Here is a 25,969-nt window from a genome sequence, read left to right on the forward strand (position 1 = left end):
TTGTGAGTATTTGCACTGAGTAGCCCTTGGACTCTGTGTGTGTTTGTTGTAACCACTTGACTTCAAACTAGCAATTTATTCACCAGTGATGATATCACAGCAGAAGCCACCCTCATATCATTATAATAAACAGGTACTGTACTGATCAAAGAGGCCCTGCTGTTTAAATTGCATTTCTTTAGAATGACTGGACACTACTATTCCCACAAGCAATGTGGAATTGACTAGTACACTTTTAGTTAAGATAGCAAAGCTCTGGTTTCTGTGGGACTAGATGACTCAGAGGAATAGTAATGAGCTCTGGAGTTTGACCTCTAGGCCAGTGGTTCTCAACCAGGAGTTTGGGGCCCTCTGGGGGGCTGCAAGCAAGTTTCAGGGGGTCTGCCAAAATAAACCCGAGAGCAGGGCCGGCGTTAGACTCACTGGGGCCCAGGGCAGAAAGCCAAAGCCTGAGGCCCGCCACCCAGGGCTGAAGACTAAGCCTGAGCAACTTAGCTTTGCGGGGCCCCCTGTGGCATGCAATTGCCCTGCTTGCTACCCCGAATGCCGGCCCTGGCTTTTAATCTACTGGATATGCAGTAAAACAGTTGTTGTGGCACAGGTGGTCCGTGGAATTTTTATAGCATTTTGTGGAGGGGGTCTCTGCAAGAAAAAGATTGAGAACCCCTGATCGAGGCCACTAGCTCAAATCTGGCCTGGGTCAGCCCTGAGTGAAAGTTATCATCTGATTGTTTAATGTACACTGTGTGAATCAGTGGGTACTTCAGCACTCAGACTGCTGTCAACATACTAGTATCTGACCACGTTAGTCAATGTAGTATTAATCTGCAGCCCTAGTAGACTAAAATATTGCAGTCAGTGTCCCTCTCTCTAACTCTTCATTCAACACTGATCTCAAACAAATCGCTTGGTACAGCTAACTCCAGTCAGTAATGGATTATTTTGGCAAATCAACCATTTACTTGTTATAAAAAAAAAAATCAGGTTAAAATTGACATTGACTTTAATTTTTCTATAAAATATCCCATGCAAGTAAAGCAAAATCAATAAAGGCCATCATTTCAATAATAATTGTTTAAACCCGCACAGCCTAATTTAAATCTCTCTTGAATGTCTCTCTAATTGCCCAAGACAGGCAAGGGTTAATCTGACAGAGTATACTGGATGAACTTTATTATTTCCAAATAAATCATATTGTCCAGTCAAGAACAAAAAAAAGATCTGGAAAGCATTCTCTTTTTCTAATTTGTAAAGGAAACGCTGTACCTAGGAAGGAATCCTTTCCCACTCCCCTCCCCAAGGCTGTTTCCACCTTATTGGAAGTTGGAGTGAAAAGTGGCTGCAGTCTTGTAAGTATCAGCTGATATGTTCCATTGTAAGTTTATCTGCTTGCAAAAGTCATCATGTGGCATTAGTCTTGACGCAATGGCCTCCAGACCACATACTTTTCTATGAATATCCATTCTGATATGCTCTGTGATCGCGTGCTGTAGAACAGAAACTTGGGGGTGGGAGGAAGAGTCAGAAGGCATCAGGTTCTTTGTCTATCATAACCTTAGTAAAGTGATATTGTCAAGTTAACTATTATGGGCCAGATTCCCAGCTGGTGTAAATCGTCTTCAGTCACACTATCCTGACAAACTACTGAGACTGTTGCCTGTATTTTTAATAACGCTTGCCCGTAAATGTCTAACACGCTAGCTCATGAAAACTTAAAAACTGTAAAATTCTGACTTATTTTCCAACCTTTATGCTGTTTAATATTTGCACTACATGTAACCTGGTCAGTGACCACAGGCTTCCCTTTCTGGTTCTCCTGCAGTAGCCCAGTGCTGCAGTGCGTGCATTGCAAACACTCAGTGGGAATACCTAAATCCAAACTAACTTAAAGAACTGTCATGAAAATACTTGTATTGGTAGTAAATTGCCTAAACATCATCTTTACAAAAATCTACATTTTAGGTCAGACAAAAAAACCTCTGAGCAGTGTCTCTTCCAGTTGTTCTTAATTTAAGTTCTTGCATCTGTTTTTTTGGAGGGGTGGGATTTTGAATGAGACTTCCTTTTATCCAAGTCTTGTCGTATTTCCAAAGGAAACTCCTGTAGGTTTTCATTAACACAGGGGAGGCAGAACCTTTTTGAGTAGAATAGACTACATTCCTGTAAAAATATACGTAAAATTAGCAGTATAGAAAAATGGAATTGGTTACATTACAGCTTTGCTAAACGGTGTTTTTCAACCTTTTTGATCCCAGGGACCGGCTTGCTGCCTTCCTAAGCTGTGTCAGGGAGATCTCAGGGACTGGCACCGGTCCATGATCCAGTCATTGAGAAACACTGCTATAAACCATACTTTGTATTCAGTGTTCTCCCTCCTCCATTCAGCTCACGTAGCTTCCCCACTAATGGAGAGATCATTCCTGGTTCATTCAGTGGGGTAGGAAGCTTTCTCCCTCCAACCCCAATTAAGGGTTAAAGGCAATTGTGGTCTTTAACCATTGCCACAAAGGAGGTTATGAGAGACACCATTTCTTATGGCAGTGCCCAGCTTCACTGTAACTTCAACTGCTCCGTGGTCCACAGCCCACTACAAAATGTACTATTCTTTGTACTGATCTATATGCGTAGTGTTGCCATGGACACAGAACCAGGTACACAGACATTGTGGTGGTGAACTCCACAGAAATGCTTTATCGATGAACAATGGAATCTAAAACATAGTTTAATTCAACTGTAAAATTATCCATTTACCACTGCCTTCTTAAATTAGTTCTTTGGGGGGAGAAAAAGGTGGTATTGAGGGGAGAAAACTCTTGTAGCTAAATTGGAGTTGGCCATGTAGATTGTTCCTGCTTGAGTTTTTGCTGGGGTACTGCCACATCTGTGGTGAATAAGGCCAATGTTTTCCCTGATTCTATTGTGCGGTGACTCTTGGATCTGGCATATTTCACAAATGATTAGCCAATGCTGTAGGCCCAAAAATGTTGACCTAGTTGGCTCTAGACAGATACTTGTTATAAAGGAAGAGGTGAAAGCATAGGTAGGATATTTTAATCCAATTTGCAATGCACAAGTTGGCCAACCTTGAAGACAAGGTTATTAATGCATCTGTTTCTTTGCCCTGTAGTGGGACCAAAGTTTATGGTTCTGCTGGTGTAGACCACTAGGTTCCTCCTGGGATTTCATGCATGGAGCTGGCATTGGTATTGCTGGTGGATTATTCTTGGGGCTAATGATTATTCTTCAAGGTTAATAAATAATATGCCTTTTTATATGGTTTTCTTACAGGTACTAAGTAAATTGGTCCTTTCATGCATTCAGTGGGTATCACTTTAGGACATACCCATACATTTTCAGACCAAGTCTCAGAGATGGGGCTTTCCAGTGTATTTGTTATACCATCTAGACAGCCTACTGTCCCTGGCTGCCCTTCATTCTTTATAATGCCACTGACAGAGTGGTGATTTTCAGTTTTTAAACTGGCCCTGCTATTATTATTTCTATTCTAGTAGCACTGACAGGTCACACCTGGGATCAGGGCCTCACTATGCTAGGCATTGTCCCTACATACAGCAAGAGACAATTCCTGATCTGAAGAGCCTACAAGGTAAGAAGACACGAAGGAAGCATTGTATCCCTTTTTGGAGATGATGAACTAAAGCCCACAGAGATTGAGACTTGCCTAAGATAACACCCGCAGTCTGGGGCAGAGCTGGGAATTGAACCCAGGCTTCCCAAGTCCATTGCTTTAATCACAAGACTCTGCATCATACTGGTTCTTAAGTCCTCTAAGACGTAGACCCTGGGTGTATTCAAGATCTCCTTCTTTGATGTTTGTCCTGCTGGGAGTCAGCAGTCCATTACCATCTACCGTTTAAGAATCCCACCATCATGCCCCCACTCAAGCCTTTGCCGTGGTGAGCATTAAGGAGCAAAATTCACTTCCCAGTCTTTCCAAATATGTATCTGTTCAGCTTTCCTTCTTTTGCAAAATACCCTCAAAATAACATCTGCCCACTTAGGGTATGTCTTCTCTACCGGCCGGATCAGCAAGCAGCGATAGATCCAGCGGGGATCGATTTATTGCATCTAGTCTAGACACGATAAATCGATCCCCGAGTGCTCTCATCGACTCCTGTACTCCAGCTCGGTGAGAGGCGCAGGCAGAGTCAACGGGGGAGCGGCAGCAATCAACCCACCATAGTGAAGACCCCATGGTAAGTCGATCTAAGTACGTTGACTTCAGCTACGTTATTCACTGAAGCTGCATAATTTAGATCGATTCCCCTCCTCCCCCCAGTGTAGACCAGGCCTTAGAATCATAGAATATCAGGTTTGGAAGGTACCTCAGGGGTCATCTAGTCCAACCCCCTGCTCAAAGCAGGACCAATCCCCAACTAAATCATCCCAGCCAGGGCTTTGTCAAGCCTGACCTTAAAAACCTCTAAGGAAGGAGATTCCACCACCTCCCTAGGTAACCCATTCCAGTACTTCACCACCCTCCTAGTAAAAAAAGTTTTTCCTAATATCCAACCTAAACCTCCCCCACTGCAATTTGAGACCATTATTCCTTCTTCTGTCATCTGGTACCACTGAGAACAGTCTAGATCCATCTTCTTTGGAACCCCTTCAGGTAGTTGAAAGCAGCTATAAAATCCCCCCTCATTCTTCTCTTCTGCAGACTAAATAATCCCAGTTCCCTCAGCCTCTCCTCATAAGTCATGTGCTCCAGACCCCTAATCATTTTTGTTGCCCTCCGCTGGACTCTTTCCAATTTTTCCACATCCTTCTTGTAGTGTGGGGCCCAAAACTGGACACAGTATTCCAGATGAGGCCTCACCAATGTCGAATTGAGGGGAATGATCACGTCCCTCAATCTGCTGGCAATGCCCCTACTTATACAGCCCAAAATGCCGTTAACCTTCTTGGCAACAGGGGCACACTGTTGACTCATATCCAGCTTCTCATCCACTCTAACCCCTACGTCCTTTTCTGCAGAACTGCTGCCTAGCCGCTCGGTCCCTAATCTGCAGCAGTGTATGGGATTCTTCCGTCCTAGGTGCAGGACTCTGCACTTGTCCTTGTTGAACCTCAGATTTCTTTTGTCCCAATCCTCTAATTTGTCTAAGTATCTCTGTATCCTATCCCTACCCTCTAGCCTATCTACCACTCTTCCCAGTTTAGTGTCATCTGCAAACCTGCTGAGGGTGCAATCTACGCCATCCTCCAGATCACTGACGATATGAAACAAAACCGGCCCCAGGACCGACCCTTGGGGCACTTCACACATTTGGCTTTATATTGAGTCAGGCCAGTTTAGTAGGTATTCCCAGTTCCTTGCACACTTGTGGCCCTGATCCCACTGATTTAGCTAACTTGAACAGGCAAAAGACAGCTATTCAGGTGGGCATGTTTATTGTTATCCCTGAGAATCTCCAGGTTTCTGCTAGGAAAGATACTATCTAGGAAAATCTTGAAAGCTCATACAGAAAAATATTCCTAAAAGAACCACAACCCTCTGACTATTATAAAAGGCTTCTAACAGAAGGCCTAAATGCCTAATGCATTGTTATGCCCAAATGAATTCAAATACTTAATAAACTGCACTAATCCTTTAAACTTACAAATGGTAGCTCCCACTTTCCTATTAATGTGTGTTTGGTTGAAACTCCAAATCTGTGATAAATTTAATTGGTGGAATTGAAAATGCCAGTTGAAAATCTCATGTATATCAGCTGTTAAAGTATCCTGAATTTAGGGATATACTCAGTTAAGTGTGCCTGATTTATTCCTTTACATTGCTAAATAATTCAGTTGCAGACAAAAAGCTTCAAGGGTTCAATCCATTTCCCACTGAAGCCCTCAAATGACTCAAGTCTTCAGAAGAAGAAACAAATCTCAGTTTGTCATCTGATAATTTTCTGATTTCCATAAATCTAAGCAATGAAAGAGAATTTCAGAAGGGGAAATAAAGCTATAAGGAGAAAGTCTTAGAAAACATGTAGTTGTTATGACTTAATTTTGCCCCAGTGAACGTAGGGAACCAAATCCATCCCTGGTGTAACTTCTCTGAAGTCAAAAGAGTTATACTTGAACTTGAGCCACTGTCGCTGGCCCAAATGTATCTATGCTACATTCCTGCAATATTACCTTGATCAATGGAACGTAGAGGAATTTGGCCTCACTATCTTTCTCCTATACAATATTCTGTATTTTCATCTGCTTCCTCAACAAATGCTGCCTTGCATCAGAATTTGAAATGTCTCAATTGCCCATTTGTGCTATCACACCATGCTCCAATCTCCGCTCTGTCCCCCGCCCCAACATGACTCCTACACCAGGGTTTGCAAGAGGGGCAACAGAAAGGACTTATGGAGGCCCTATGCTGTGGCTGCACTGGGGATGGGACAAGTCCAGCAAGCTGTGGTACGTTCATCACCCCGATCCACTGCTGGGACAGTAAAGAGGGGGCAGAATTTGTCCCATGGTCTGTTATAATCGCAAAGGGATCTGAAGGTTTGGAAATAGATCTATGACTCCCTAGCACATCTACTCACTGAAAGAGCGCTACAGTTGGGAGTGTGGATTTCATTCTTTTGTAAGCATGACCTGCAGCAAGTTTGTACACATTCTCATTTAATATATGGAACAATGTTTATGAGAATTGGCAGGACAAAAAGGTAGCTCATTGAAAACAAAAACAAACGTACAGACTCTTTGGTTCTCCCCTGTTGCTGTTTGATCTTTCACCAATAGGCTGGAACAAAAATGAGCGCAAAAAATGCACCATGTATCACATGTTACTTACTGTGCCCACACACACCCGTCTGTTACACAAACTGCACTGAGATCCAAGGATAAGGAATTTGTCCTTGTCAGGGACGAAAGGATCTTTCATGACATAGCTTTCTTCCAGGAGGCTAAAAGAAAATAATTCCATGCTTTAAAAAACCAATTTCAACCTGTGTCTGTTCTTTCCACTTGAAGATCTCCTAGCAACCAATTCATTATTATTGCCGTAATAGGTATTCCACACAATTTTTAACCACATTGTTTTAACCTACATTTTTACTATTACATAGCCAAATTAAACACCGTTTCAGTTCAGGCCGTTCAACTGTGCGGTTTTGAATTTGGAGTCTGTTTCAAAAGTTCTGCATTTACATATAAATGCCTTTACTACTCCTAGCTATGTCACTCCTGTAAACTTAAAATTCAAACTCTCGTTGGCAAGAGCTGTCGGCAGGAAGCAAAATAGTGATATAAAATACTCCTGTTTTAACTCTTACCAGCTCAGGCTACCCCGTTGCTCAAGAGTATTAAGGTGATGCATTTCAAGAAGTTGGCAGCTTCAGGAGGGGGAAAGACAAAGGCCTTGGTCTTCCCAGGCGTGCCAGATGGCTCCTCAATGAAGTCAATTATGTGTTTGCTCACAGCGTTGCAAGACTGGCTCATTATTGGATGAGTTTGATTTAAATAAGAAATAAATTCACAGTGAAATGGACAACAGAACAGAAAAACCCAAAAGTCGTCTTATACCCCCGTGCTGCCCTTTTTATGTAACTGGTAATGTGGGGGAAGGGAGGTGTTTACTCAAATGTTGAACTATCCTGGAATTTAAAGCATTATAGCCATTAGTTCTGGGTAGAAAAGCTGGTCTATAAGCCTTGTAGGACACTAGGCCACAAAGAATTAATTACACCCAGGCAAGGCACTGTGTATTCATTAAGACTCATTTACACCCTTAACATAGGGTTTATTTGATGCAAATCGTGGTCTTTTGGGCATGTCTTCTGCTCTAGCCTGAATTTTGCCTAGCTTACATTAGAAATAGCAGAACAGAAAAACATGAACAAGGAGAGTATGGGGAGTAATTTTTTTGGTACTATGTTGCCATTTCACTGAATAACCCAGTTTTAGCTTCACACTCATGTCCCCATTGCAAAAACATGGTTCTTCGTTCTTCTGACTAGAGGAAGACTAGAAGCCTACTGGCACTTGGATTCATATATGGGAACCATCCTGATGAGGCAAGACTGTCTCCCATTAAGTCATGGTCCAATGCCAGGCCAAGCTGGTACTGATCAACAGTTGTTACATTTTACACTGTGCTCAGCCATCTGGCCTCAACCCAGCCAAGCACCAAGCACGTACTTAACCTTAAGTCCCATTGACTTGGATGGACTCAATGGATTTACTCATGTTCTTGAAGTTAAGCACGTGGGTAAGTGGTTTGCTGGAGAGCTTGGCATTTGGCAAGATTGAACTCTGACTGCACAGTTGTTGGGCCATGCTGTACCTTCCTGTTCTAGCAGAGATCTGTCTAATTCAGGCAAATACACTTCTAAAGATCTTATATATTATATGGAAAACTATTTAAACAACCCTACAAAATGTGGTTTACCACATGCATTTAACCCAGGCATTAATTAAGGCATCAATTAGTTGATATACAGGGCATTTTGTGCAATATTGCATCATTCCCCAGTGTGAGATTTCTAAAATCCAAATACGTTCAACGAGCGCTACCACAGAAGAGATTGTACTTACACAACCGAATGAGTGTTTGGGGGTTTCTGCCCATAATAGCTGTATGGGGCTGTTAGCCCACATAGTTGGCATTCAAAGTCTCCTTTCGGCTGGGCTTCTTTGCGGGAATCCATCTATAAAGCTACATACATGAAAACACATCCTTTTAGATTCAAAATGCAGTATTGGGAGCACCTATGAAAGGTAATTAAACTGAACTACTCCAGTAGTCCTATCTAGCCTCACCAATATCAGAGGAAGAATTTTGGATGGCAGCGCAAAGAGTCTGAAGAGTAAACATCAAAGGGAGATCATGTTTTTACCTCTTCTCACATTGAAAACTAATACCCGCTACCCCCTAATTTTAAAAAACCAGTAAGTGCTTACAGCTAGGGTCCTCAAGCTGTATTTAGGCTCCTACACAAGTGGCCTGATTTTTAAGTGCTGTGTCCCCCAGCAGCTCCCATTAAAGTAAGCAAGCTGCTCATTTAGGGCTTAGATTTCTCAAAGCTCCCTGAGGATTTGAACAGCCTAGGTGTCTAAATCCCCCAGACAGCTTGGAAAATTTCAGCCAACATGCCTAAAAAGGGCTGTAGGGGCCTAACTTTATGCACATGTTTTTCAAAATCTTGACTAATCAACAATAAGAACTGTGTTCTCTCTAGTTTCCATTCACTGTCAACCCAGGCCACATCTTTCTGAGTTTTCAAAAAGCTTGGTTTGATGCATATTACAGATTGCATTGTGATATAATCAGACACATGCAACCAATTTTAATACTGGCACTGTATGTGTGTATGCACAAAATTAACACACATCCACACCTGGCTACTTGGTTGCACACAAGGTTGCCTGATTTGCATGTACAAATGCACAATTCCATGGGCACAACTATTATGCCATATTTGAAAGTTATCAAAAATGAGTTCTATTTTTCCAGTTTTCTACTGCTAACCCCTAATCCTTTCAGGTCTAACAGCAGTACCATCTTGTACTGTGACCCTGAGAGATCTGGGCTGGGTCAGCACTGAACAAGACCCTGTCAAAGGGTAGCTGGTCTCTGTGGATAGGCTTAGCCCAGCATCCCTAGACTGGAGCAGGTGAGCCTAGTCCAGCTAATTAAAGAGGGTTGGGCTGCATCTGGTCCTATAAAGGGCTGCTAGTGCCAGCTGTGTGGGGGAATAAATCACAGTGGAGTGGTATTAGCACCTGTGGTGGGTCCCCCAGCGCTAGGGGTTCACGGAAATAGCCCTGTAGATGCTGTCCTAGGGAGGAAGCAGAGCTGACTGAGGCTTAGGGTTACCATGTCTGGTTTTCAACCAAAAATTCTGGTCAAAAGGGGACATGTACCGTGTCCAATCAGAAGTACTGACTGGACACCAAATGTCTAGTTACTGTCTGCAGGAGTGCTGGAATAGGGGGTTACTTAGGGTGACCAGACACCAAATGTGAAAAATTGGGACAGGGGGTGGCGGTAATAGGAGCCTATATAAGAAAAAGATCCAAAAATCAGGACATCTGGTCACCCTAGGGTTACTGCCTGTAAATACTACTGCCAACCTGTTCCCTGCTAGCTGGGTGTGGGGACTGGGAGGGGCCAGTGTGAGGTGCAGAACAGTAAGGGGGGTACTAGTTAATCAACCTGTATCAGTCCCTTCTCAGTCAGGGCTGCCTCCAACCTGCATCTCCTGGGCAGGTAGGCTCCATGTCTGCTCCCAGCCTGGCTCTGCAGGCAGCAGGTGAGTTCCAGGGGAGGGTGAGTGACTAAGTGGGGAAGGGGCCTGTAGCATCTGGTTTTAAGAAATTGGAAAGTTGTTAAACCTACTGAGGCCAGGAGGCTGCTAGGAACTGGAGTGCAAGAGACCCCTAGAAGGGGTGGCCCTGAAACCTGGGCCAAGAATGAAGTTAGGACTGTGTTCTGGTCTTTTTTTTGTTTGTTTGTTTGTTGGTTTTTCTTTTCCTCCCAACCTCTGTCTAAAGCACAAACCTCCTTGACTGAGACTGGTTGTTGCAGCATATGCTTTGGCTCCAGGGAGAAGTGGTGGCCCTGGTGACAGATTACCCCTCCACCCCCGACACTCACCTTGGTGCTAGTGATTTGGACTCTTCTTTTGGGGTCAGTACTGTAGAAGTGTCCCAGCAAAGTGTGAGGGAGCCAGGGGCTCCTGGAGGTTCTATTTTTCAGATGAATTAAGAAGGGGATCCTGCGCACTTGTCATTAAATAGTGTGACACACTTTCCAAAGGAGGAAGGGGGCTGAATCCTGCACTTGCGAGGATCACAATGGACTGAGGTCAAGGAGACTCCACACAGGTTCAGCACTCTTCCCACAGAGATCACAATGCAAGCTTGGGGATTTAGGGGTGTTAATATCATTCTCCCAAACAGGGTTCACTTCAGGAACAGACTCTTATTCCTCTGTAACTAAAATTCCCCAGCAGTATCAATTGTACAGCCTATTCCTCACTTCATACTCTAATGATCCTACTATCTTCAATGCCTGAGATGACTTCATCTCTGTGGGAGCCCTCTACATCTTTTAGCTTCCTCATAGGGGCAGTGAGACCCTTTAAATGCTTTGAGATTTTTGGATTAGATCTGGGATGTGTATGTGCAATGTATTGTTTCAAGCAAAGGTTCTTAAAGTCAGCTATGTACAAAATGCACTTCAAGGATCTGTTGTGAGGCTTTCATTTTAGATGACCAAAAAACTCCTCCATGTGTAATTAGTAGCAAAACAAATACCTCCCTGTATCCAAATGAGATTCTATGATCTCATTTGGAGTACTGTGTGCAATTTGGGTCACCAAATTAAACAATCATTCAAATAGTGGTAAAGAATGCACAGTGGGCCAATGAGGATTGTCTGAAGTAAAAAGAACAGGAGTACTTGTGGCACCTTAGAGACTAACAAATTTATTAGAGCATAAGCTTTCGTGGACTACAGCCCACTTCTTCGGATGCATTTCGTGGCTGTAGTCCACGAAAGCTTATGCTCTAATAAATTTGTTAGTCTCTAAGGTGCCACAAGTACTCCTGTTCTTTTTGCGGATACAGACTAACACGGCTGCTACTCTGAAACCGTCTGAAGTAAGGCATTAAATAAAATCAAATTACAGTATCTATGAGGGGGGTCTCAGATTGTGGAGTGTGTGAGTTCAGATTAAAAGACCAGATAACTCAGGGTTCTGAATTGAAAAAGATTAGATACCGAAAGGAGTTGCTGGCATCTAGAAAAGACATGGCTCAGGGACTACTAAAGAGGACGGAATGATATATATGTAGAAACATTTCTGGCTACGGCAGTTGAAAATCATGTGATCCTGCCTGTGAGGCAGTGACTGGATTAGGTGAACCTATACTGCTTCCATTGGAGTCAAAGCAATGAGCCACTTACATGAAACTTGATGTAGCTGGTGCAACTAGAACTGCATTTTTCCTGAGCCTCATACCCTGACCAAACGTCCTCTAGTATTTTCTCAGTGAGACGGACTGTAAAATGGCCATGCTAACAAATTCACTATCAGGGAATAGTATCTTCTCTCCACACAACACATGACGAATCAACCAGAAACTGCTCCTTTGCTGGGCAGGACACAGTTCTCGACGCTGCAGAGAGCTCCCAAGGAGGAACAACATTTTAAAAATAAACCCTTAGTAATCATTACAGCTGAAGCAGTGGCCTAAAGTGACTCAAAACCTTTCCAGGTGTTGGTATCTGTTTCCTCCTTTAAAATGCCCACATCATCTCAGACAATAGGGAATTTCTGAAGAAGCATCGTGTTCCAGTGATGTGTAATACTATCTGGCAAGCTTGTGGTTAATGGAAAACTTGTTAATATTGGTCATTTACAGCTTGATTCTGCAAGGCACGGAGCGTTTTGGTCCTAAGGCAAAGGACTTAAGCACCTCCTAACTTTAGGCAGGTGAGTACATACATTGAAATGAATGCAACTACTCATGTGCTTAATGTTCAACAGATGTTTATTTAAATGCTTTACTGGATTGGGGTCAGAGTGCCCAGCACCTTGTAGCATCAAGCTACAAGTGCAGTTAGAAACCTGGTGGGGGAGGTGCCCCAATGCTGTGGTGGTGCAATATATATTTTAATTCAATTCCAAGAAAACACTTATAATTAAGACACAGTTTAGTCTAGTGGAGGGATAAGGGAATGTTTTCTTGACTGATGTATTGTGTGGATTTGGATGGATCTAAATGCAGTTCTCTCAGGGCTCCTAAAAACTTCTGAGCTGCTCTGCTTGGAGCGTTGTGCTGGTAAGATTGTAAAGCATGCCAGAAATAATAAATCACCATTAAATGGTCAGGGTCAGTGACCGTAAGGAATCTGACTTTCTAGACTTCTGCTCTCATTAGCACAGGTCTTTACAGTGTGTATTTTAAGCGCTGACTCTTGATCCTTCAGAGGAGCCCTGAGTGACTGAAGAGCTAGAGAAACTATACGATACATATATTGTTCCCACACAGATAAACAATTTGATAGGGTGTCAAGAAAAACTTCGCACTGACACACCTTTAATCCTTTCAAATTAAGTCTGTTTTGGGGACTTGGTTTTCCATGCAGGGTGTTCCCATATTATTTACAGATAGTGCTGACCTACCAGAAGAACATTCAGGGCCTAATCCTGCAAGGTGCTCAGTGTCCTCAATTCAAGAGTGCAGGAGCTGCTCAGTACCTTGTGGGAGCTGGTCCCCAGTCCCTAGCCCAGCTAATGAAGAATTACTCTGGAGTACTTTGTCTAACCCAGAAATCAGCACTGGGGATGCAATCACCTCCCTTAGAAAGCTAATCTGTTGTTTAATAAATCTTATTATTAAAAGCCTTTTTCTCTTCCATCCATTATTTCTAGTTAATTCACTCGGAACAGTTCCCTCCCTCCCTGCCCAGCTCCTTCCTGTTGATGCCATTCAGGTACTTGTAGGTCATTTCTTTGCTGTCTCCCTACTTCTCCTATATGAATACAGACCTACTTCTCCTATATGAATACAAAAAGAACAGGAGTACTTGTGGCACCTTAGAGACTAACAAATTTATTAGAGCATAAGCTTTCGTGGGCTACAACCCACTTCTTCGGATGCATATAGAGTGAAACGTATATTGAGGAGATATATATACACACATACAGAGAGCATGAACAGGTGGGAGTTGTCTTACCAACTCTGAGAGGCCAATTAAGTAAGAGGAAAAAAAACTTTTGAAGTGATAATCAAGATAGCTATGAATACAGATCTTCCTTTCCCCTGCCCTACCTTGATTTAGGGTAACTAGTCAGGAATTGAGAATAATGGCCAACTGGAGCATAGCCATCATATGACTTTCAGTTATCCTTTCATTCCAGGAGATCATTTCATGGAATTAAATCCTCCTGTCTCCCTCTATCTGCAGTGTCTGACTCCCTGAGGACAGGAGGCTATTTCAGTGTTGCTATCCATTATTCACTTGCAATGCACAGCCTCCCTCTAGCTGTTGAGTGTATTACCACAGCATGCCCTAGCCCCACTACTTAGAGAGCCTGGGGCTAGCCTTACTATGTCTCCCAAGTGGCAACATGACATGCAATCGAGAACGCCATCAGACTAGCCCTGAAGACAGTTTTAAACATGAAAGCAAGCGAAGTAACTGAAAAGTCCTAAGAATCTTTGAATATGCAAAGCGAGTCAAGGGGGTTGGTAAAGTATGCTATCAAATCCTTTCCTTGAGTAAAGAACTTTTAAAACACAAGCTACAGCTCAAAAATGTGTCTCCTTAGATGCTGCAGAGTCAATGTGTATATTTCTTTAAGATTTAACAAGGAAAAGAGAATGTCAACATTTAAAAAGAAAATTGGATAAGGCAGGCATCTCCAAGTAAGAGTATATATACTGAGAAGAATTTCAGTGCATTGTGAGAAGGAGGATTCCATGATGAGGCTAAATGCTGCAGCATACTGTAATTAAGTGGTGAGTGTGTATACAGTACACCTCTACCCCGATAGAACGTTGTCCTTGGGAGCCAAAAAATCTTACCACGTTATAGGTGAAACCGCGTTATATCGAACTTGCTTTGATCCGCCGGAGCGCACAGCCCCGCCCCCCCAGAGCACTGCTTTACCACGTTATATCGGAATTCGTGTTACATCGGGTTGCGTTATATCGGGGTAGAGGTGTATATGTACCTATGTCCTCTAGTGGTTAGAATCAGAATTGCTCAACTGTGTGTTATTGGCTCTATACTGTTAATAGGGATTCTCTGCTAGCTCAAGTGTTTGTCCCCTCCTCATTCCCTTCAAGGGTGAAAATTTTAGGGGAGGCACGTGGTAGGAATAAGAGATAGACTAAGCCCCATAACTAAACCAGCTCAGAAGATTCTCAGTATGTTAGGGTGGTACAGCATCAGGCCACCTCCTTGCTTGAACTGATTTTGTCCCTATTGAAGTTAATTTATGACAGCTTTGTTAAAGCAATTTCCCTGGTGGAAAATAAGGTAGGAATGCTCTATCACAGTGCCTGTTCTCGCCTTCCTCCAGGTTACCATTTAAGAATAGCTACAGTGGGCCACACAAATGCAGATGAAAGTACCACTGGTCTTAAACACAATCTAAACTTAACACTTTCCAAACTGCAAAAATCATGGTGTGATTTTTTTAAAGAAGAAATATGCAACAAAAGAGAACCTAATGTGTTGAGAAATAAGATACTGGCATTGTTAAAATAATCTTGGCAAGCATAAATCATCGCTCCAGTGATGTAAAAGAGTACATGTGTGTGGATGTTATTAGGCGGTTGCTAAAAAATGCCAGAACTCCTCTGTAGCTAGAGAGAAGTTCAGAGTTAGCATATAGAAGAGATTGGCCCTTTCCACTAGAATCTAAATGAGATGTTCTCTGGTTTGGTGGTATAAGTAGCAAGGACTTAGGCTTGGTCCACACTAACCCCCCACTTCGAACTAAGATACGCAACTTCAGCTACGTGAATAACGTAGCTGAAGTCGAAGTAACCTTAGTTCGAACTTACCTTGGGTCCAGACGCGGCAGGCAGGCTCCCCCGTCGACTCCGCGTACTCCTCTCACAGAGCAGGAGTACCGGCGTCGACGGCGAGCACTTCCAGGATCGATCCGGGATCGATTTATCGCGTCTAGACAAGACGCGATAAATCGAACCCAGAAGATCGATTGCTTACCGCCAGACCATGAGGTAAGTATAGACGTACCCTGAGTTACAGCTGAAAAGCTGCCTGGTTGGTTAAATACACATAAGTGTATATAAAAAAAAAATTATGAAAAGTATTTAAGGGGCAATAGTGCCAAACTCAAAACACTGAAAGCCAGGAAATACATAGTGAAGTTATATCCCTATATATATAATTTTCCACATACACCCACCCTGACTAATATACTCCATCCATTTCCCTAGTACATGAACCCTATTCTAGTATAGCCAAGCACTCTAGCATGTGAGCTAGGGAATATACTCATTCTAGCTGGGTCTCAAATAACAGTGATCAGTCCCATCAAGATAGGAATCTGGCCAAGTACGTTTGAGGAGAACACGGATGTTCTCTCCACTCTAACTTTTGAGTTTCCCTTTCCTGGAGAGACGTCTGGAAGTTTGGGGTTCTTGAACAAGCATCTCAAAGCCTTCGTGGAAGAAGTCTGCCAGAAGGATTTGTAAATAGGGTGAAAAAAGTTTGCAGCAAAACTTCAGTCATTCTTTCAGTATGGCTTACAAATGGAGTACTGTACATCCTTCAGTCATGGACTAGTTACTTCAACACCTGCTGAGCTAGGATATGTCTAGACTGCAGTCACTAGGTGTGATTGCAGCTCGAGCTGACCTACCCATGCTAGCCTTTATCCAGCTAGCTCAGGCCCTGGAACAGTAAAGCCAGGGCAGTGTGAGTTTCAGCATGGGTTAGCCCCAAGAGGCATTACCAAGGGTTCTGGGTTGGTTTGTACAACCCATGCTGAAGCTCATGCTGCCATGGCTTCACTGTGCTCACAAGATTGAGTGCCAATAGCACCCAGTGATGTAAGGCAAGTCTCTGTTTTCTGTAGCCACCCACATAATCCATATATGAATTAGTCTCATCCCGTAAATAAGCCCCCCATGTTGTGAATTTGTAAGGTGCTCTGGAGACAGCACTTGAATGCCCTTATTCAGCCCTCTGTCAGTGTGCTTAGCCAGTCTGCTCATCTAGGGGAGGTTCTTCTCCCCAGCCCTCATTTTAGGGATCCTTTGAGCTGTTTGGCCTGGGACAGTACACAGGCATTAAGGTCCAACTGCTTGTTTCAACAACAGTTTCTTGCTGTCAAAAAAAGAACCAGGTCTGACAATTGTTTATTTCCATATTTTACTGTGTGACCTAGATAAGATGTGACCTTAGTATAGGTTATCGCCACTGTCTGAGGCAGAACACCTTTTACTGTAAACCTTAGGGATGTTTCACTTACCATTAGATCTGCACAACCTATTTTCTGAAGTAGAGGTGTCCAAATTCTTCCCTCTACCCTGTCCAAAAGTTATTTTGGCCCAATCCTCAGCTCTGCTTCATCTCCCTTGGTCACAGCCGAGGAGGAGGAGAGCGGATGGGGCCTTTTTATGGCTCTACATAGATGAAAATGTCACCTTTTGGCTTAAAACTGATTGTTGAGGCCCCTAATGGGCCAAGTACCACTAATGCTGCATGGCTGGAATGTTCCCATCTGCTAATGTATTGGAGAGGTGCTGAGCTAGCTCTGGTTAGCCTCCAGCAGGCTTGAGACCCAAGAGTGATAATTCTGCAATAATCTCAAAGAATCAGAGTTACAAGACAAATAATTTTCCTTTAGCCTCAATTTCTCCCATCTGTAAAGTAGGTAAGGCTAAGGTTACACAGTGAATCAATGGCAAAGGTTACCATATAGAATCCATGTCTCCGGATTCTCACACTGTCTCCATTAATTAGTGCTTTTTTTTTCCCAGCAAAACCCTCTTCCACTCCCTAAAAAACACAAGACTGATGTGATGTGCCCCTATATAGTGGGGCATCCAGGGTCCTGCTTCATTGCATTGGTTTGAGGGAAGGAGCATTACAATTCTTCTCACTTTCGCACTTCAGTTCCTAGGCTGTGAAATGACAATGCTCAATGTGCCAACTGCTGGGGCTGTTCCCTATCCTGGGAAACCACATCACATCCTCAGCCAGAGCAAAGGGAGAGCACCATTTTTCACTGCACTGTAGGACTGGGGACCCCGAGTGCAGATAAAAGCTTGTCTTTACTTAAAAATTGTACTGCTTTAATTATACCAGTATAGTTATGCTAGTATAATCCCCTAACATGGATGCAGTTATATTGGTATAAAGAAGCTTAGAGAGGTATAATTTATTCCCATTCAGGAGGAGGAATAAACTATACTGATATAAAGGACCTTTTTACTGGTATAACTGCATCCGAGCTAGGGGTGTACCAGTATAATTATATCCATTTAAAAAACAAAATCACACTCCTAACTGAAATAGTTATACCACTGCCAATGCAAAACCTAGCAGCAGACCACACATAGTTTGCTGGCATTTTGTAATACATGTGTAAAGACTCCCCTACCAGCTTAATATGAACTGTTCCAATTCTTTCCATGGAGACAATTTCACAGAAATAAACTTGGTAAATAATGGGTCTCCATGGACAGAAGAGAGAGAACTAAATAAATCAATAAAAATAACCAGAACTGTTCCCAGGACCAAGAGTTGGGAAAAGAGGGAGATATCTTGGGGCCCTTGTTTAGAAAATCCTGACATCTCTGTGGCCCTTCTCATATTCAGAGGTACCTTTTCATCACTTACAACAGCCTCCCATACTGACAGAGATCTACATCCTTCATAATGTTACCCACATCAGTATCTCTTACTAAAGGCACTGGAATGAGCATCAATGCCTAACTGTTGTCTAATTGCCCATTCACTTAGGAGACATGGATTCTAACTCCATTAGGCAGTGCCAGCTGCCTGTGCGTAAACTGTGAATGACACAAACAATATACGCAGTGTGTCAGAATCTACTTAGCATTAGGAACCCAAGGTGCTGCTGTGTATTCAGGCTGTAGCACTACAAGTTCAAAGGGATATTGTCCATATATTGATAATGTTTTAAAAATAAAACTTACCTTTGTTACTAATAACCCAATGGAAACTTAACACTGAAATATGCCTGCAAATTCAATAGACCCTCTTGCAGGGATGCAACTTGCTGCTGTTGTGTTGCTGGCTGCAGCCAGTATCTGAGCTGCACACTTCCTGGTTCACGTTCACTACCCATGATGACATCATAGGCTTTTTAAAGGAGCAGTGTTCAGTCAACATCAACAGGGCGGATCAAACTGCTGCTGTGCCAAGCATAGCTAGGGCTTTGTAGCAGAGCAAGAGTCCTAAATTATATATGGAGAAACCTGTCCAGGGCTTCGGGTTAGAATCCAAATAATCTGCATGGTGCTGTATTTTCAGTTCAAAGATTTAGAGAACTTTGGATCAGGTGTGTGTGTGTTTAGAGGATACCAATCTGAATTAAACACGGGAGACAAAAGTACAAGATATAAGTCATTGGTTTCTGCCAGTTTTCCAGTAGCATAGATCTTTTGCACAGACAAATGACTGAAATATCTGCCAGTCTGGTAAACTTCCAACATCCCAAACATTTGGGAACTTCTTAGTCACTTTGTGAATTAAATTCAGCAGACGTTTATATCCCCATGCTTCACTCAGCTGCTTTGGAATACACTGAGGAGCCAAACCTTTATTTATTCTGTAATATTTGGTGTTACATTGGCAAAATAACCAGCCTTTCCCTTACACAGGACCAGAATGCATCAGAACCACTATGACCCCCTCCCTTCCCCCCCGTCCCCCACCATCATCAACATTGCCAACAGCCCCATATTACAAGGGATGTCCCTTATTTAAATAGAAAATTACCTGTCCCGTGCTTCACCTCCGTACAACAAGATTGGGAGTTGCAAAAAGCAGCAAGAAATTCCCCTGGCAAATGTAGGTGAGTACTGCTTATTATTAATAATAATAATAATTAATACTCATGATAATGATAGAGGTGCAGTCCCTCATTTTTAAAATACAACATTGGAATCCCGCACGTGCACACACTCATACCACCAACGCTATCACGGCCACCGCCCCTGCACAGACAGGGGAACCAGCATATGCAGAACCCCATTGAGGTCTGTGCCGCCCCCAGCAGGCTGTAGAGCCCAGTGAGGGCTCCCTGTTCTTAATATGCTGGGTAGTGGATTTGGGATAGAGTGATTTGGAGCCCATGTATCTATGACTGCAGATTCATTGGACGTAGCAACCCCTTTCCTCTCCATGTACATAGAGCAGCTGTGAAGTCTGCTACAGACCTGATGTTCCAGTAGCAGCTGCAGAGCTACACTGAAGCTGCTCTGTAGCCTGGAGGGAGGAATTTGAACTCTCCAAAGCGTATGACCTCCTTAGCATGCAGCCCATTTACTCTGGGCGTGGGTATTGTTGGGATCAGGGTATGACCCATTATATTTGTAAAGTGCTCTCATGCTAGTGATCTTACAATCATCTTTCTACACTGTAATATGGAAAATATGAGATCATAATGCAAATGATTTCACTCCTAAAATGACTTATTAATCAAGATTTATGGGCACTATTTAAGGGTTAACTGTTAATAGTGTTAATGTGGAAAAAAATTATCTCCAGGAAATGATTGTTGAGTATTGAAAGAGATCATTCTTATCATAAACAACATTAATTGTCTAAAAGGAATAGCTGTGATTTCTGAAACGATTGCAGATCATAAGTGTACTAATATAACTGCCAATGAATATCCCATTTCAAATTGCAAATATTGAGGTCAAGAGATTTTTTTATGAATAAATATCAAGGGATTAGGCTAGAAAAGTTAAACAAGGTTGTACATTTTAACCAAACAAGATCCCAAGAAGTAAAAGGTCACAATTTCAGCCTGAAATATGTTACAGTTGTTGAAGTTATTAAAAAGATCCTGGTCACTGAATTTTGTCAAATCATCAACAAATGATGAAATAATTATGGATGAAATCTCAGCAGACGGCATCTGTTATCCCTGGGCTATCATGTTTGAAGTTGGGATATGCAGCCCCAGCCACATCCCCGAGGCACAGAAACAGGCTGATGTAATATTCAACTTGAAGACAAAGTTGGGTATGCCATACATATTTATGAAAAAGTACTTTATTTCCAGAGCTCCGTAGGCCTAGTAGAAACATATCAGCTAACAGATTACCTAAAACGTCATATAATGATTACAGATGTGACTGATGTGCTGAATGATGTGCATGTGTCTCCAAGGGAGGGGAGGGGGAATCACAGATGCAAGAGGCAACTCCTTGCTTGAGGAGGTTGTGAAGGCTAGGACTATAACAGGGTTTAAAAAAGAACTAGATAAATTCATGGAGGTTAAGTCCATTAATGGCTATTAGCCAGGATGGGTAAGGAATGGTGTCCCTAGCCTCTGTTTGTCAGAGGGTGGAGATGGATGGCAGCAGAGAGATCACTTGATCATTACCTGTTAGGTTCACTCCCTCTGGGGCACCTGGCATTGGTCACTGTCAGCGGACAGGATACTGGGCTGGATGGACCTTTGGTCTGACCCACTATGGCCGTTCTTATGTTCTTTTAATTGACCAAAGACTTCTCTGTGATAGTTATTACTCCATTCATTATATTCCCTCAGTACTGATAGACTCTCTTATATTGTCAGTAATTTCCCAGTAATTTGTGACTTTGTGTTGTTATTTTGAACTTGAAGTACTGAAAGCAGAGTTCCTAATTTGAATACCAGGGCTTTATTCTGTTTCAGTTACAATGGTGTAACTCATGCTATACTCCAGAATAATGCAGCAGATTTTGGTCTCCAATGTCATAAGAGCTATACTGTTTGCAACTGTTAACCAAGTAAACCAAGTTAAAAAAATTCAATAAAACAAATAATCTCCCCTAGTTTTTAAGCTTGTGTTGTCATTGAGTCCTACTAACTAGAAAAACTGTACAGGGTAGAGAGAAACAGCCATGTATTAAATTGTACATTGTAGGGGCTTGCCCACACACAGAAGTTGTGCTGGTTTAACTTAAATCTATTAAAAAAAATTAGTTAAACAAGTGCAAATCTCTGTGTGAACACACATATCCATTTAAAACTGGTTATATCAGCTTGGCTTGCACCTGTAAATTTACAGATACTCATTTATTAAGGCATTCTATTGGTATTTTACCCACCACTGACACACAGCCACCTCTGGGACAGAATGAAGCAGCTGTTTAACATTTCAAAGGCAATACTACACAACAGTTTAGGACACCAAGGTTAGGACTCTCTGCTTTCCTGTATAATTATGGAGCTGCGTTTCCCTCTTCCATTACATCTGCCTCAGTCCCCACGAATCGGAACAGTTTAAATTAGCCTCTGTCTTAACCTCTAGAACACTGCTCCTTTTCAAAGTGCCCATACTTCTGTTACAGAAGGGAGTGGCAGGGAAACCCAGAGGAAATGATTTAGAGACTTAAAATGCAAGTATGAACGACATAACCTCCCTGGAACAGTACTATAGATTCAAATCCCAATAAGATTTACTCAGCTCTTTGTCTGTTTGAGGGAGATTACATTGACTACAAAGCAGTGCATAGTGTGGGATCTTTCAGACGGGACCTTGAACAACCAGGAGCCTTTTGCGCTACATGGACATGTAATGATCCCATGGCACTTTTCCTCAGAGAAACTGAACAAGGTAAGCACCACCATGGAGGGAATAATGTGTGTCAGTGCTTTGCACAAGAGGCAGGAGATGATTATCCTGTGACAAGAATCTATTTCACTGGCATTCTCCTAATTAAAACCAGAGGCTGAAATAAAAACAAAACACAAGTAATAAAAGGAAAGAAAAATGGTTGACACTGAACATTTGGTACATGGACACTGAACAAACAGAACAGGAGCAAAGCTGAGGATGTCGACAATGGGAAGGGGGAGTGACCACATGGTATAAAAGATTTCCACAAATAACAATAATAACCAAGTTGTTGGTCTTACTGATTCACCTCTGCCTCTCATGATCTTACAGGTAAACCCCTTAGCCGTGGTCTACACTAGGGGGAGGGATCGATTTAAGTTACGCAACTTCAGCTACACGAATAACGTAGCTGAAGTCAACGTACTTAGATCGACTTACCATGGTGTCTCACCACGGTGAGTCGACTGCTGCCGCTCCCCCGTCGACTCTGCTTGCACTTCTTGCGGCGCTGGAGTACAGGAGTCGACGGGAGAGCGCTCGGGGGTCGATTTATCGCGTCTAGACTAGACGCGATAAATCGATCCCCGCTGGATCGATCGCTACCCATGCCGATATGTCATCATGTGCCAGTAATGCCCCTCTGCCATGTACACTGGCCAAACCGGACAGTCTCTATGTAAAAGAATAAATGGACACAAATCGGACATCAGGAATGGTAACATACAAAAGCCAGTAGGAGAACACTTCAGCCTTCCTGGACATTCTATAACAGATTTAAAAGTAGCCATACTTGAACAAAAAACTTCAGAAACAGACTTCAAAAAGAAACTGCAGAACTAAAATTCATTTGCAAATTTAACATCATTAACTTGGGCTTGAGTAGGGACTGGGAGTGGCTGGTTCACTACAAAAGCAGCTTTGCCTCTCCTGGAATTGACACCTCCTCATCAATTATTGGGAGTGGACTACATCCACCCTGATCGAATTGGCCCTGTCAACACTGGTTCTCCACTTGTGAGGTAACTCCCTTCTCTTCATGTGTCCGTATATAATGCCTGTATCTGTAATTTTCACTCCATGCATCTGAAGAAGTGTTTTTTTTACCCACGAAAGCTTATGCCCAAATAAACCTGTTAGTCTTTAAGGTGCCACCGGACTTCTTGTTGTTTTTGTGGATACAGACTAACATGGCTACCCACTGATATGTGAGTCCCATTTCAATATAACTCATGAAGGCAAGTAACTGAATATTTACAAAATGTACAAGTGCTATATACACATGCTAGAAATCTAAATACTAAGATGGGTGAACTAGAGTGCTTGGCATTTGTCGAGGCTCCTTCCCCACTCTGAACTTTAGGGTACAGATGTGGGGGCCTGCATGAAAACTTCTAAGCTTAACTACCAGCTTAGATCTGGTCCGCTGCCACCACTCCCAATGTGCTAATTCCCTTCCCTGGGTAGCCTTGAGAGACTCTTCACCAATTCCCTGGTGAATACAGATCCAAATCCCTTGGATCTTAAAACAAGGAGAAATTAACCATCCCCCCTCCTTTCTCCCACCAACTCCTGGTGGATCAAGATCCAACTCCCTTGGATCTAAAAACAAGGAAAATCAATCAGGTTCTTAAAAATTAAATTAAATTAAATTTTCTTTTTAATTACAGAAAAAGGTAAAAATCATCTCTGTAAAATCAGGATGGAAAATAACTTTACAGGGTAATCAGATTCAAAGAGCCCAGAGGAACCCCCTCTAGCCTTAGGTTCAAAGTTACAGCAAACAGAGGTAAACACCTTAGTAAAAGGTACATTTACAAGTTGAGAAAACAAAGATAAAACTAACATGCCTTGCCTGGCTGTACTTAAGTTTGAAATATGAGAGACTTGTTCAGAAAGATTTGGAGAGCATGGATTGATGTCTGGTTCCTCTTAGTCCCAAGAGCGAACAACCCCCAAAACAAAGAGCACAAACAAAAGCCTCCCCCCCCCCCACCAAGATTTGAAAGTATCTTGTCCCCTTATTGGTCCATTGGGTCAGGTGTCAGCCAGGTTACCTGAGCTTCTTAACCCTTTACAGGTAAAAGGATTTTGGTGTCTCTGGCCAGGAGGGATTATAGTATGGTACACAGGAGGGCTGTTACCCTTCCCTTTATAGTTATGACAGCATTAAATGAGGATATTGATATAATAGGCATCACAGAAATTTGGTGAAATGAGGATAATCAAGGGGACATGGTACTACCAGGGTACAAAATATATAAGAATGACAGAGTAGGTCATGCCCATGGGGGAGTAGTACTATATGTGAAAGAAAGGATAGGGTCAAAGTGAAAAATCTTAAATGAATTAATTGTACCATGGAATCTCTATGGATAGAAATGCTTGAATAGTAAGAGTATAGCAGTAGGAATATACTTCTGACCACCTGACCAGGTGGTGATTGTGAAATGCTCAGGAAGATGAGACAGGCTACAAAGGCAGAGAACACAATAATAATTTCAACTATTCTCATATTAAACAGGTATATGTTACCTCAGAAAATGCTGCAGTGATAAAACTTCTAGACACCATAAATGACTGCTTCTTGAAGCAGCTTGTCCTGGAACCCACAAGGAGACAGGCAATTCTTGATTTAGTCCTAAGTGAAGCACAGGATCTGGTCCAAGAGGTGAATATAGCTGCACCGCTTGGTAATAGTAACCATAATATAATTAAATTTAGCATACTCATGGGAGGGGAATGCCAAAGAAACCCACAATGGTAGCATTTAACTTCAAAAAGGGGATTTCACAAAAATGAGGAAGCTAGTTAAATAGAAATTAAAAGGGACAGTCACAAGGGTGAAATGCCTGCAAACTGTGTGGAGACTATTTTAAAACATGCATCAAAGGGGCTCAAACTAAATGTATATCCCAATTAAAAAAACAGTAAGAGGACCACAAATGCCACCATGGCTCAACAGCTGAGTAAAAGAGGTAAAGGCAAAAATACATCCTTTAAAAACTGAAAGCCAAATCCTAGTGACAAAAATAGAAAGAAGCAAAAACTCCGGTAAGTCAAATGTAAAAGTATAAGGCAGGCCGAGAAAGAATTTGAAGAGCAACTAGCTAAGGACACAAAAACCACCAAAAAAAAGTATTAAATACATCAAAAGCAGAAAGCCTACCAAATAGTCAATGGGGCCACAGGACGATTGAGGTGCTAAAGGACTACTTAAGGAAGACAAGGCTATTGTGGAGAAGCTAAATGAATTCTCTGCATCTGTCTTCATTGCCCTACCAAATTCACAGCCCATTTTGGTCAATTTCATGATTATACGATTTTTAAAATCGTAAAATATATTATTTCAGCTATTTAATTCTGAAATTTCATGGTGTTGTAATTGTAGGGGTCCTGACCCAAAAAGGAGTTGTGGGGGGTTGCAAGGTTATTGTACGGAGGGTTGCAATAGTGCTGCTGGGTAGAGCTGGACAGCTGGATAGTGGTGGCTGCTGGCTGGGAGCCCAGCTCTGAAGGCAGAGCCCCCGTCAGCAGCAGCGCAGAAGTAAGGATGACATGGTATGGTATTGCCACACTTACTTCTGCGATGCTGCTGGCGGCGCTACCTTCAGAGCTGGGCAACTGGCCAACAGCCTCCACTCTCCATCCACCCAGC

The 25,969-nt window shown here is 42.5% G+C and overlaps 1 protein-coding gene and 1 long non-coding RNA gene across 3 annotated transcripts; one reads left to right on the forward strand and one right to left on the reverse strand.

Annotated features, from left to right (window-relative positions):
• Nucleotides 1–985: 985 nt before the first annotated feature.
• Nucleotides 986–18,829, reverse strand: CDPF1 (cysteine rich DPF motif domain containing 1). Of its 2 annotated transcripts, none has more exons than XM_008179747.4 (4): nucleotides 18,670–18,829; nucleotides 8,551–8,671; nucleotides 6,809–6,920; nucleotides 986–2,160 (listed from the first exon to the last, which is right to left on the reverse strand). In XM_008179747.4, exons 2-4 carry the CDS (start codon nucleotides 8,661–8,663, stop codon nucleotides 2,011–2,013), a joined length of 375 nt encoding a protein of 124 aa, XP_008177969.1. In that variant the 5' UTR covers nucleotides 8,664–8,671; nucleotides 18,670–18,829; the 3' UTR covers nucleotides 986–2,010. The 2 variants fall into 2 exon arrangements, with proteins under 2 accessions (XP_008177969.1, XP_065426322.1); XM_065570250.1 differs by lacking the exon at nucleotides 18,670–18,829 and adding an exon at nucleotides 8,776–8,796.
• On the forward strand, nucleotides 11,519–23,462 carry LOC135976013 (uncharacterized). Its single transcript, XR_010593254.1, has 2 exons — nucleotides 11,519–12,455; nucleotides 13,398–23,462. It is a non-coding gene; the product is annotated as an uncharacterized LOC135976013 (long non-coding RNA).
• Nucleotides 23,463–25,969: the final 2,507 nt, after the last annotated feature.

Source organism: Chrysemys picta, chromosome 1 (assembly GCF_011386835.1).
Source record: "Chrysemys picta bellii isolate R12L10 chromosome 1, ASM1138683v2, whole genome shotgun sequence".
In the NCBI taxonomy this organism is placed as follows: Eukaryota; Metazoa; Chordata; order Testudines; family Emydidae; genus Chrysemys; species Chrysemys picta.